An 11,456-nucleotide genomic window follows, 5' to 3' on the forward strand; every position below is an offset into this window, starting at 1 on the left:
GGACAAGGTGTTGTGCAAATCTGTGCTTTTCACTTCCATTACCAAAATAACTAGCACCAAAATAACTAGCAGAGCAGGAGTTTAAAATTATCTAATCAACCACCGCTGTGTTCAGGGGAGTGCTTATTAATAATCGCAAAATCAGTGGTGGCAAGTATCGAAGTACAAGTACTTCGTTACTGTACTTAAGTACATTTTTTGTGTATCAGTACTTTACTTAAGCAGATTTAATAATAGGTACTTTCTACTTTTACTCCACTACATTTTACAGTAAGTATCTGTACTTTCTACTTCACTACATTTTTACAAAACTGTCGCGTTACTCGTTACATCCAAGTCGCGTTGCGCTTTTTTTCCGTTAAAATGTGAAGTTCAGGGACTTAAGGTGGCGCCATAAAATCCAAGCAATAACGTGACTTAGTGTCTGTTGTCACCCATCGCCTCCCCGTTTACTGGCACGCGGAGCTCCAGACATGCGCAGTGGTTTCCTCTGAGGGGGAGAAGATGTCTGTCTAATCGTCAGTAATATAATAGCGCTGCATAAATCATAAGATATGGCGACATGTAAAATCAGCAGCGCTTTGCTTTCACAGACGGTGGGGACTTCGTCCAACTTTTAGCGTCACTTCGAAGGAAAGCTTAAAGAAAGGTAAGATCTGTGGACGTGACGCTAGCAAAGCTAGCTGTACAGAAACACATGTTGCATCTGCAATGAAAAAAGTTGTCACATGCGCTGAATTATTGTGTGGAGGTGTTGACTGAGGTGTCGCAAATATGGGACAACGCTGTGACCAAAGTCTGCATTGATATGACATTCAGGAATGATCCGATTCTTCTGGACGGATCTTTACTGATTAAATTTATTTCAGCTCTAAGTATTTAATATCTAGGTGTTTCATGGGAATGTGGATCTTTCAGATCAATTTGAGAAGCAATTTTGATAGGTAAAACTTAATTTTTTGTGTCATGTAGCACGGGGTGCTGGTCTTGACTTGGTCTTGGGTAGGTGGTCTTGACTACAACTCTGCTACATGGCTCCTCGGTTGCATGTCCTCCCCCACCCACCTTCTTTCCATCCCCTTTCTGTTGGATTTCTTTAAAAATAAATGCCACTGGTGGCAAAAAAAAAGTGAAGTGCTATTTTAGGACAGGAGACCAGATGTTTCCATCCCTGAAATTATGATGCATAGAATCACATATCTAAGTCTAAACTATGTTACAGAGAGTAAACACAACATTCTTTATCTGTGGCATTGTTCATTAAAATGGCACATTTCTAATGTATTATATGTAAATACGATCGGTTCACTTAATGATATTGTATTAGGGATTAGGTAATGCATTCAGCAAGTACTTTTACTTTTAATACTTAAGTATTTTTAAAAGCCAGTACTTTTTTACTTTTACTTAAGAACAAATGTTAATGTGGTAGTTTTACTTTTACTTGAGTACATTTTTGTCTGTGTATTTGTACTTTTACTTAAGTAAATTTTTTGAGTACTTTCTCCACCACTGCGCAAAATAAATATCAAGCCTGAAAATCTGATAACGTAACGTACTGAATGATATGTTTTTAAAATTAATCTCTGCTCTGCTTGCGGAGCTCAGGCCGAGCCTCTTTGCTTAAATGACAAAGAGGGAGAGAATAAAAAGGTGCAAGTGGCTTTGAGTTCAGGTAATTTTACCTTCGTTTACCTTTGCTGTGGAGCATCACAGCCACTGTAGTTTCTGAACGTTCAATAAACTACAAAATGTGGACTAATTACCTCGTTCTTTGTGAGTATACGTTGTTCACAATAAACATCAAACACGGTAAATTTGTTTCATTAAGTATTTGACAGACAAATGGCTTCTACTGCGATAATTTTGTGAAATTAAATTAATTGTATAATATTAAAAAAAATAGTTTGCGCATTTCGCTTTGAACTCAGAGTCTGAGAGGCTTTTCCTCTATCAAACTATTTTTTTTGCCTCTTATTTAGTGGAAATATTGATGTTGATGAGACTTAATGATAACCTTATTCAACATTTGTAGCTTCACTGTTGAAAATGAGGCTCCAACATTCACAAATGACATTGAAATAAAATCCAGTCCAACATCTGGTTTGAGGTGATTCCTCTGGTACCTTTGGAGGAAAAATATCCCAACTTCAGAAGATGTGGTTTTAATATAACAGAGCTCCTGTCAGTATGAGAGTCAGGGTGAGGAGGCACCATGTCAGGGAGATGAAGTGGAAGTTGAAGGATCTTCAGAACAAACAGGCCATGAGACCAGAAAGGACCATTTTTGAAACCAGATCCCAGAGTGGATCAATTTCAAAACTCTGGTTTTATTGTGGACATATGAGCCATGCCTTTTTAAAATAATGATACTGTTCCTCATACTGTCTCTTTATCCTGTATGTACCTCACTTTCACAAACAACAAATATGGCACATTGGTTGTTTTTTGTGTTGTTCTGTTACAGTGATTCAGCACCTCTGAGTGTCCTGGCATGCCTAAACAAAGATCACACAAATCAAAATGTCTTATGACAAATGTGTCATGGCAGTGGGATTATGTACTGTAAATGGAGTCAAGGAACTCCCTGCTCCTCATTGCATGGGAACATTTACCGTCTCACTTATTTTTTGTCACCATGTTCATTTAATTTGTGTCAACGAGGAGTAAAAATAGTCCTTCATAGTTCGTGCATGGACAAATGAGACTGTGGGTGGAAGCGTGAAGGCATATGCTTGTGCTATTCAAAGAAAACAAACTGAATTCACTTGCAGTTTGTTACTATTTATACTAGACGGTTGTTGTTTATGGTAGTTTGAGAGGAGGCCCATGGCAGAGCAGTGTCAACACTTCAAGTCCTGCGACTGTCAGGCTGGTCGTTAAAAGGAGCTCAGTCAGGGTAAGGTACTGCAAACACAACAGAATACCAGCTGGCAGAATATCACTTCATTTTAAAGGATTTAAACTATTGTCCATTTTTAAGACCTCCTTGTGTTTTTACCTTTCTGATTGTCCTTTGATGTTATTTCAATATGTCAATGTAATGTCCTTTCCTCGTGATGCCATTTATTTTGTGAAGTGCAAGAAATATTACTGACTTGTTTTTATTTCTAATTGAAACTTAAATGCAAAACACTTTTAAAAATACTAACTAAATGGTAAAAGATAAGTTTGACTACTTAAATCCTGACTTGTTTTAAAATGTTTTCTGCCCATTTTTGATTAAACATTTAATTTTCTTTTTTCAGTCTGTATGATGTGGACTCAGTTCTTAAAAATGCCGAGCAATTGTTGCATTACTGTGGCAAAGAAGTCGTACCCTGGACCGAGGGACAGTAGAACTGTCACTTCGCAGCCGTCAAGCTACTTAGTGGAGCAGAAGCTGGAACAGGAGCTGGAACAATGCATTCCAGAACAAACCTCATTGCCTCGTCAGCTACAGTGGACACATGGCTTTTGTTGTGCATCAAACTCTGTTCTACAGGGATTGATTTTCTGTCATTACTTGAGCTGAAATCCCATCCCACACTCTGCTCATGTCAACAGTAATCCACATTGAAGATGAACGTGTCTTTATTTAATAAATTCTCAGTGGATTAGCATTTGGATTTGCAAAGCTTAAACTGAGGCCATTAGTGGTTTGCATAAACACAGAATATGACAGTCAAACACATAAGAAGCCTTAGCTAGAGATTTGCTGGAGGGTGCTGCCCCCACCTGTTCAACACAAGGAACAAAAACAAATCGTTCTATAAGTATCAAGTATCTTAAATCCCTAAATGTATTCAGCAGAACAAATAACCAAGATTAGCAAACATAATGTTGCACTTTAAATATCTTTAACCCTGCTGCCCCTTGAGCTCAGTTAGCTGCTTCTGCAGGTGGAAAATTTCATCCAAAGTCTGCCTGAAAAAAGAGACGATTTGATTGCATTTTTAAAATTTTGTGTCATGGAAAGAGGAAATAGATGACTTTGGGGCGATGGCTTTACCTGTGTACGGCCTGAGCTCTGCTGAGCTGGCAGCGCAGCCGCTTGACGATGGCTTCATAGCGCCTGTTTTGGATCTAAAGGAGAGAAAATCATCAACAAAAGTTTTTAATTTTGGGGGATAATTCAATCCTCTGCTGTACCTTGATATCTCTCTTTAACTTTGCATGAATCTCAAATTCTTTCTTCAGTTGTTCTCTTCCTCCAGCGATGGCTATATTTCTCTCAGAGATCTCTCTCTTCAGGGTATCAGTTTCCTCCTGGACAGAAGAACGTTTACAAAACCAAATACTTTAAAATCCTTTTGTGTATGTTTTGTACCTTAGCTGTTTGCAGGGTCATCCCGTTTGGGTTTTGCAGATCCTCCTTGAGCTGTTCCTTCTCCTGCCTCAGCTTCAAGACCAGCATCCTGTTCTCCTCCAGCTCCCTGTGGGCCTCTGTCTGGCTCACAGCCTGCAGGACGGCGTCTCTGTGGCCTTTCATCTTGTTCCTGTACATGCTGATTTTTTCCAGAGTGGCTCGGGCGTTCTCCTCCTCATCCTGTATGAGCATGTGCCGCTTTACGTTCTCCCTGTTGATGCCGGAACAGCGGTCCTGCAGCAGCACTCTCTGCCTCTCCAGATGCTCCATCTCTCCCTCCAGCAGGCAGATTTCTCTCAACTTGGACCTCAGCTGCTGCTCCGCATGTGGATTTTTCTTTTCAATGTCAGCCAGGGCCGCCTTCAATAGAAACTCACCGAATCATAATAGCATGATATTACAAATACTACAGAAATACAGTGGCTCGCAAAAGTATTCATACCCGTCCAGCAGGAAACTTCCTGCTGGAAGGAAACTGCTGGGTAATGCTGGGTAATGCTGGGTGGGTAAGACTTCACCTTACTGCTGGGTAAGGTGAAGTATTATGTATCCAACAAAGCCAGATTGAAAGAGTTTGCGTTTGTACCACAAATTTGAAATGAAATTTACTTGTTTTTGTATTGCCTGTTAGCCTATTAGTCTTGAAGCTAGTCGGCTAAGAAACATTAGGCTAATGTTTAAACCTTCTTGATAAAAAAATATATTTGTTAACATTCCAATATTTACTTAAGTATTTTGCAATATTATTTCCTAACCCTGGTTATCTGTGAATTCCGACACCCTCCATTACCCTCAGGTAATGGAGTCTACCTGAAGGTAATCTGATCTTAGGACAAATACAGCTACTCTGTGGCAACTTCTTCTGAAGGTAATTGGTTGCACTCAGAGAAAGGGGGGAGGGGGGTGGGAATACTTTTGCACACTGCACTTTCAGTTTTTCATTTGTAAAATATGGTTTGAATCATGAATAATTTTCTATCTTTACAACTGGATACCACTTTGTGTTGGTCTTTCACATAAAATTCCAATGAAATATATTTATTGTGACAAAATATGGAAAAGTTCACAAGGGTATGAATAATTTTGCTAGCCAATCCGAGTGAAGTTTTATCAGAAAAATGATGAGGTGTACCTGCAGGGTTTTCAGAATTTTCTGTTTCTCTCTCAGGGTCTCAGTCTGGGTGTAGCTGTGCTGACTGACATCCTCCACCGCCTTAGTTAATGAAAACTCACAGGATTCCTGGAAGCCTAACACATCACAATAAAACACTTGTGTTAAACCAACTTTCTTTTTCTGTTCCTGCTGGAATAGAAATGAAAACACTTCATACTGTACATGAAAACTTTTCATATTTTCCAGTTAAGGTGAAGTATTATGTATCCACCATAGCCAGATTGAAAGAGTTTGAGTTTGTACCACAAATTTGAAATGAAATTTACTTGTTTTTGTATTGCCTGTTAGCCTATTAGTCTTGAAGCTAATATGCTAGTCGGCTAAGAAACATTAGGCTAATGTTTAAACCTTCTTGATAAAAAAATATATATATATTTGTTAACATTCCAATATTTACTTAAGTATTTTGCAATAGTATTTCCTAACCCTGGTTATCCGTGAATTCCGACATTTTGTTGCGAACACATAGCCCTACGCTTTTAATTTATTTATCACAACTTTATGAAACCGATGAAAATATAGCAAGACCCTTTTCACAGTGACGTCAGACAATGGCCGCCATAACTCGAAACGGTGTATCTTTACTTCCGGTGTGATTTTGTCTCGGGAAACCTGACTGAAAAATTCACGGATACTCATTATCTTAAGGACATAATAAAAGGTGAGGTTAATAATAACAGCATTAAATTGTTAGATAACCATCATTACTCATTGTCAAGCCACCATTCTCTAACTGTGTATAAAATAAACAGCCTCCGATCGGACAGTAAACGAGCTAGCAGCAGCTTTAGCCACAGTTTGGCCACTGAAGACAAATATTCTCCTCTGATGCGAGACTAAATGAACACCAACCCATGATGCAGCGCGGCTCATCGCGCTTTTATTTTGAAAACCGACACGCAAAATGAAGCAGTCACGTGACCCAGGCAATGCGAGGCCTTGTTTGTTGCCAGTCACGTGGTTTTCAGCAAGACGACACAAGCCTCGAAGCGGGGCTTCATCGGACACGCCCCCTTTTTACTCGGTACACGCCTCGAAGCCTGGATTCAGATGGCCCATCACTAGTGTTTGCGTCATCAGCGCTCGCCAGAAACATTTCTTCCTCACCGGCTCCTAAAACTTAGCTGAAATGTTTTTCCCTCGCTGGTTCGAACTGTGCTGCCACTGCAGCCGTGTAGTTTCACGCCGTGGGTTTCCGTGGGGGACCCCGAAGGACCACAGCAGGCCAAGACATGCTAACTTTACAGAGGTACAGCTCCGGGGCACCAATGCAGTCCCAAAACGCCTTTCACATTGTGATATAGGGGATTTGTACAACAGCAGCTCAGTTCAGAGGTATCTGCAGAAACTGATGGAGGAACACAGAGAAATCAGCCGCAAGTTACAACACGATCACCTCCGTGGTTCAGACAGGAAAGCGCTGCTGAAGAAGCACACAGAGCTGCTGCCTGTTGCTGGTCTGTTTGGAAGCATTGAACAAGCCCAGAAAGACTTGGAAGAAGTCCTTTCCCTTCTGCACAGTGAGTAGTGACTGAAACCTTTCGTATTCCTAACCTTAGGGTGGAATATTCGTGTCTTAGGTTCTTTTTGAACCTGTGAACCTCAGCTGGTACTAAAGATGAAGATCAAAACCTGATCCAGCTGCTCAGAGAGGAGGAGGCGCAGATCTGCAGCAACATTCTGACCTTGAGAAAACATGTGAGTCCTGTGCAAACATCTACAGAGCTTTAATGTCACTGATCATACTTTTCAAGGTCAATGTTTATTTTTTTGTATTCAACACATTAAAATCAGTAGAAGTTGTCAAAAACAGGAAACAAACCTGTGGTTCCAAACTAAAACACCGTTACCAGCATAATACTTGATGCTGTCCGGTGTCGGGTATACAGTATCTGTCCATCGTTAGCCAAACAGTGGAAGGCATGTTGTGCTTTCTAAAGATGGAACCTAAAGCCAACATTTAATGATTAAATAGTAGCGCAGAATGGATCCTTGCGGTACGCCAGTAAGGGGCACAGAGGGATCAAAAAGAAACATTGGTTGAAACTCAAATATGATGTAAAACTGTGCAATTTGACCCCAACCAGCTCTTCCTGTTCTCATGCTTAAAACTATATTTTCTCTCCAGTTAATCAAAGCTCTTGTGCCCGTTGACCCTCTAGACCCAAGCGACGTTGTGCTGGAGATTGTCGCAGGACGAACAACAGGAGGTAGGAAAGAAAACAGGACTATTTTCCTTGGCTTTCAAGTATCAGATTCTGGTTCCTTCATTTAATTTTCCACATTTTCTTTGGCAGCAACAAGAAAGATCCATCCCTACTATAGTATTAAAATCCACGTATGAAAATGAAAATCAGTTAACCTTTAGGGGGTTCTCAAAAGATGAATGTTGACTCTGTTTCAGGTGACATCTGCCAGCAGTTCACCAGGGAAATGTTTGACATGTACCGAGGCTTTGCTTGTTACAAGAACTGGAACTTTGAAGTTCTGAACTACTCAGCTGCAGAGTACGGTAAGGTTACCCAACTGAAAGAGTTTAATAATAGCACCAGTGATACCAATTATATTTTCTTTACATTTCAGTAAAAAAAAGCAATCCTAAAGTTGTGTGACCAACATTTCTACTAGGCTTGAAAATTGACTAAATGCAACAATCTCTCTTTCGATTGGGTTTGATTGATCATAGTCAATCTTTACTGTGCCTTACACAGAACAATAGAACAATGACAGTTAGCTGTCTTTAGGTGGACTGCACCATGCGGCAGTCAGGATAGCCGGGGATAACGTGTACATGCACCTGAAACATGAAGGAGGAACGCACCGGGTTCAGAGGATCCCTGAGGTGGGCCTCTCATCCAGGATGCAGCGGATCCACACTGGAACTATGTCGGTCATCATCCTGCCACAGCCAGTTGAGGTACACCCCAAATTTTTACCTTGTTTCTCTCTCTGATGCTAACCTCAAACTCTCTGTAGTTGGACGTCCACATTGACCCAAAGGATCTGCGGATCGATACATTCAGATCACAAGGCCCTGGCGGCCAGGGCGTTAACACAACGGACAGCGCCGTGCGGATTGTTCACCTTCCTACAGGTCCGGTCTGCCAGAGATCTTCCTGAAGTTACTCAGGATCCGTTCCAGCTATAAACATGTCGGTTCTAACAGGAATAGCGTCTGAGTGCCAGCAGACGCGCTCGCAGCTGCAGAACAGAGACACGGCCATGCGCATGTTGAGGACCAGACTCTACTAGAGCATGATGGGCAAGGAGACCGAGCAAAGGCACATGGCGCGAAAGCAGCAGGTCAGGATACCGTTGAGAATCTGTCTCAGATGTTGTTCCTGTAGAACAAGGGAGCTTAAGCTCTCTAAAAAATATGAGTGACCAGACAAAAGTTTTCCAGAGAGAACATTACCCTAGGGAAGATGTTCTTTGGACCAATGAGACTAAAACTGAGTTATTTGGATACCAGAACATTTTTGGCAGGAATCGAATACAGCATTCCAGAAAAAAAAAAAAACACCAAAAATGAAAAATGAAAGCTGAAGCAGAGCTGGACTCTGCGACTTGACAATGATACGTAAGGATTTTTTTACACGTTAATGTGCCCTTTGACAAACACTATACAAAGCTACAAAGCACTTTGTTGTGAGAATGTATTTGAGTGGTCAGTAGGACTTTTACAGCAAGATATGAGCTCAGGCCACTTACCAGCTAATTGCAGTTTAAAATTTTGACACTAGATGGCTCTGCAATATGAAATGAAATGTTTTCATTCTTTCCTCTAAAATACAGGTGCCTGTGGGCAAAACGTGGCCCATCATAGCTTTTTATGTGGCCCTCTAGACTCCAAATTACATTAAGTCCCTCCAGTTTTTCAACAAATCTGCAAAACTCACTCAAAGTTCACACAAAATCTACAGATTCCCCCATTTTTTTCTGACTTTTGCTGCAAATTGTTCTCAAAATTGGATAAAAACATTGAGTTTAGATGACTGCTGCCTCAGCCTTACTTGATGTCAAGTTATAGTCTGGGATCGACATAACGATTAATAAAAAGTCACATTTAATGTCATACATCAGCACAAATATCATAAAAAGTCCTTAAAAATTTTCTAAATTAGCGCCACAAAATCTGTTTTTGGTTGCTAAAAAGAAACACAAAAACAATAGCAAAATCCTGGATGGACTCATCATTGTGAAAAGATGTTCAATATTATTTCATTTTAAGAAACACCAACTGAAAGCTGAAACAAACAGCTATTTGTTGATATTTTAACGTTTGTATTAGTTTTATCAATACATTCGGGCACAAGTGGCCCTTTAGATTGTTGATATGGCCCAAAATGAAAATGAGTTCGACACCCCTGCTCTAAAAGGTTGAAGGAGTCTCTCCATTGTTTCTTTAAAATTTGAAGGTGCACGTACATTTCGTTTATTGGAGTGGAAGAAAGATTCCACTCTGCTACCTGAATAAAATACCTGGAAGTTCCAGGCCTAGCCAAAGCTCAGCTTTTCTCTATTATCAAGGTGGGCACACGCAACCAGGCAGAGAGGATTCGCACCTACAACTTCAGCCAGGATCGAGTCACCGACCACCGGACAGGATACACCACCAGAGACATTAAGGTCAGATGAGAAGCAAATGTTAATATCCATCTATCTCTGCCTCTAAAATTGATTTGATCACAACAAATGTTAACTTAGGGTAAAGTTTGCACTACTTGATGATGACAATCTGAATGGAACATTGTGGCCAGATCTCTACCCTCACAGAGCTACTGGAAGTTGTCTTGAGACCTGGTTTGTTGATCCAGAATGAGTCCAGTAAAAAGTCAAACTGTTTACAACACCCCTTAACCGAGCTGCTAGCATCGGTGTGTTGAGGAGATCTCAAGATGTAGTTGTGGAGAAGAGGGTGTCTGGTTGGGTAACATTCGGCCATCTTTGCTTTGTGCAGACAGTATTGTGATGTTGCCGCCTGACAGTCAACTAATGCTGGAGCAGTTAGGAACTGAGTGTAGAGCAGATTTCAGTTTGTGTTTCTGAGTCACAACCAGAAAAAGGTGAACTTGTGACTCATGTCAGACCAAACCTCTCATGCATTTTGTTTTCAGGAGTTCATGAGAGGAGGGGAGGAGCTGGGGGAGCTGATCACAGACCTGCTGGAGCATTCTGAGCAGGAGGCTCTGCTGGAGGCAGTAGAGATCTTTGTGACTGGACAGCCTGCAGTCTGACAGATGGATGGACAGACAAGTAGGGTAGCTGGACTGATGAATGAAAAAATAGACAATGAAAAATTAAGTAAGGGTGCACCGATAAATTGACGTGTTCGTTTAAAAAGTCACCCCATTGTTGCTAACTCAGCAACTATTTATACAAAAAAAAATCTGCATTGACCAAAATCAGAATTGGCAGGTCAGACTTCTTAAAGATGGATGATCGGCCAGAAAACTTCAATCAGTGAACCTTTACAAACGGGTGAGTGGATGGACAGAAGATGTCTGGAAAGGTGGAGGATGCAACTTTTAAACTACCAGATTCCATTTGCGCCATGCTTATCCCAAACCGGAAAACTGGTCAATGAAATTCCAGACCGAGTGGGTACTTCTCTCCATTACATCTGGAACCAGGCCTGTCACATCAAGATGCATGTCTCCATGCTGCTGCGTCTGTTTTTTTGGTATTAAAGATGGCTGATCGGCCAGAAAACATAATTTCTCTGGTTATTTGCCAGTCAGGGTGTGGTGAAAACACCTATCAGCTCTACACACACACTCCCCACGTCACACCCTGTGTGTCTGTGCCAAGAGGCCAACAGCCCTGCTGGGCCTGAAATGGGTTTCATTCCCCTCTAATTGCTGGAAAATGATCATGTTGGATTGTCTCCATTTAATAAGATCCCAAACTATAGGAACGTTTCAAAATCATGAC

The 11,456-nt window shown here is 41.0% G+C and overlaps 2 protein-coding genes across 6 annotated transcripts; one reads left to right on the forward strand and one right to left on the reverse strand.

Moving 5' to 3' along the window:
* Positions 1 to 3,555: 3,555 nt before the first annotated feature.
* On the reverse strand, positions 3,556 to 6,462 carry ccdc122 (coiled-coil domain containing 122). 5 transcript variants are annotated; one of them, XM_008431021.2, is made up of 6 exons: positions 6,375 to 6,462; positions 5,481 to 5,596; positions 4,310 to 4,720; positions 4,132 to 4,248; positions 3,992 to 4,065; positions 3,556 to 3,906 (listed from the first exon to the last, which is right to left on the reverse strand). In XM_008431021.2, exons 1-6 carry the CDS (start codon positions 6,376 to 6,378, stop codon positions 3,840 to 3,842), a joined length of 789 nt encoding a protein of 262 aa, XP_008429243.1. In that variant the 5' UTR covers positions 6,379 to 6,462; the 3' UTR covers positions 3,556 to 3,839. The 5 variants fall into 5 exon arrangements, with proteins under 5 accessions (XP_008429243.1, XP_081470732.1, XP_017157881.1 ...); XM_081614606.1 differs by having other exon boundaries at positions 4,310 to 4,708; positions 6,375 to 6,457; XM_017302392.2 differs by lacking the exon at positions 6,375 to 6,462 and adding an exon at positions 5,949 to 6,333 and having other exon boundaries at positions 3,556 to 3,902.
* Positions 6,463 to 6,628: 166 nt separating this feature from the next.
* Positions 6,629 to 11,239, forward strand: mtrf1 (mitochondrial translational release factor 1). Its single transcript, XM_008431004.3, is given in 9 exon segments — positions 6,629 to 7,042; positions 7,129 to 7,220; positions 7,651 to 7,732; positions 7,927 to 8,034; positions 8,267 to 8,439; positions 8,499 to 8,616; positions 8,689 to 8,825; positions 10,053 to 10,151; positions 10,640 to 11,239. Coding segments are annotated over 9 exon segments (1,320 nt in total). The 5' UTR covers positions 6,629 to 6,651; the 3' UTR covers positions 10,760 to 11,239.
* Positions 11,240 to 11,456: the final 217 nt, after the last annotated feature.

This window comes from Poecilia reticulata, chromosome 2, assembly GCF_904066995.2.
Source record: "Poecilia reticulata chromosome 2, P_reticulata-male-v2, whole genome shotgun sequence".
NCBI lineage: Eukaryota > Metazoa > Chordata > Actinopteri > Cyprinodontiformes > Poeciliidae > Poecilia > Poecilia reticulata.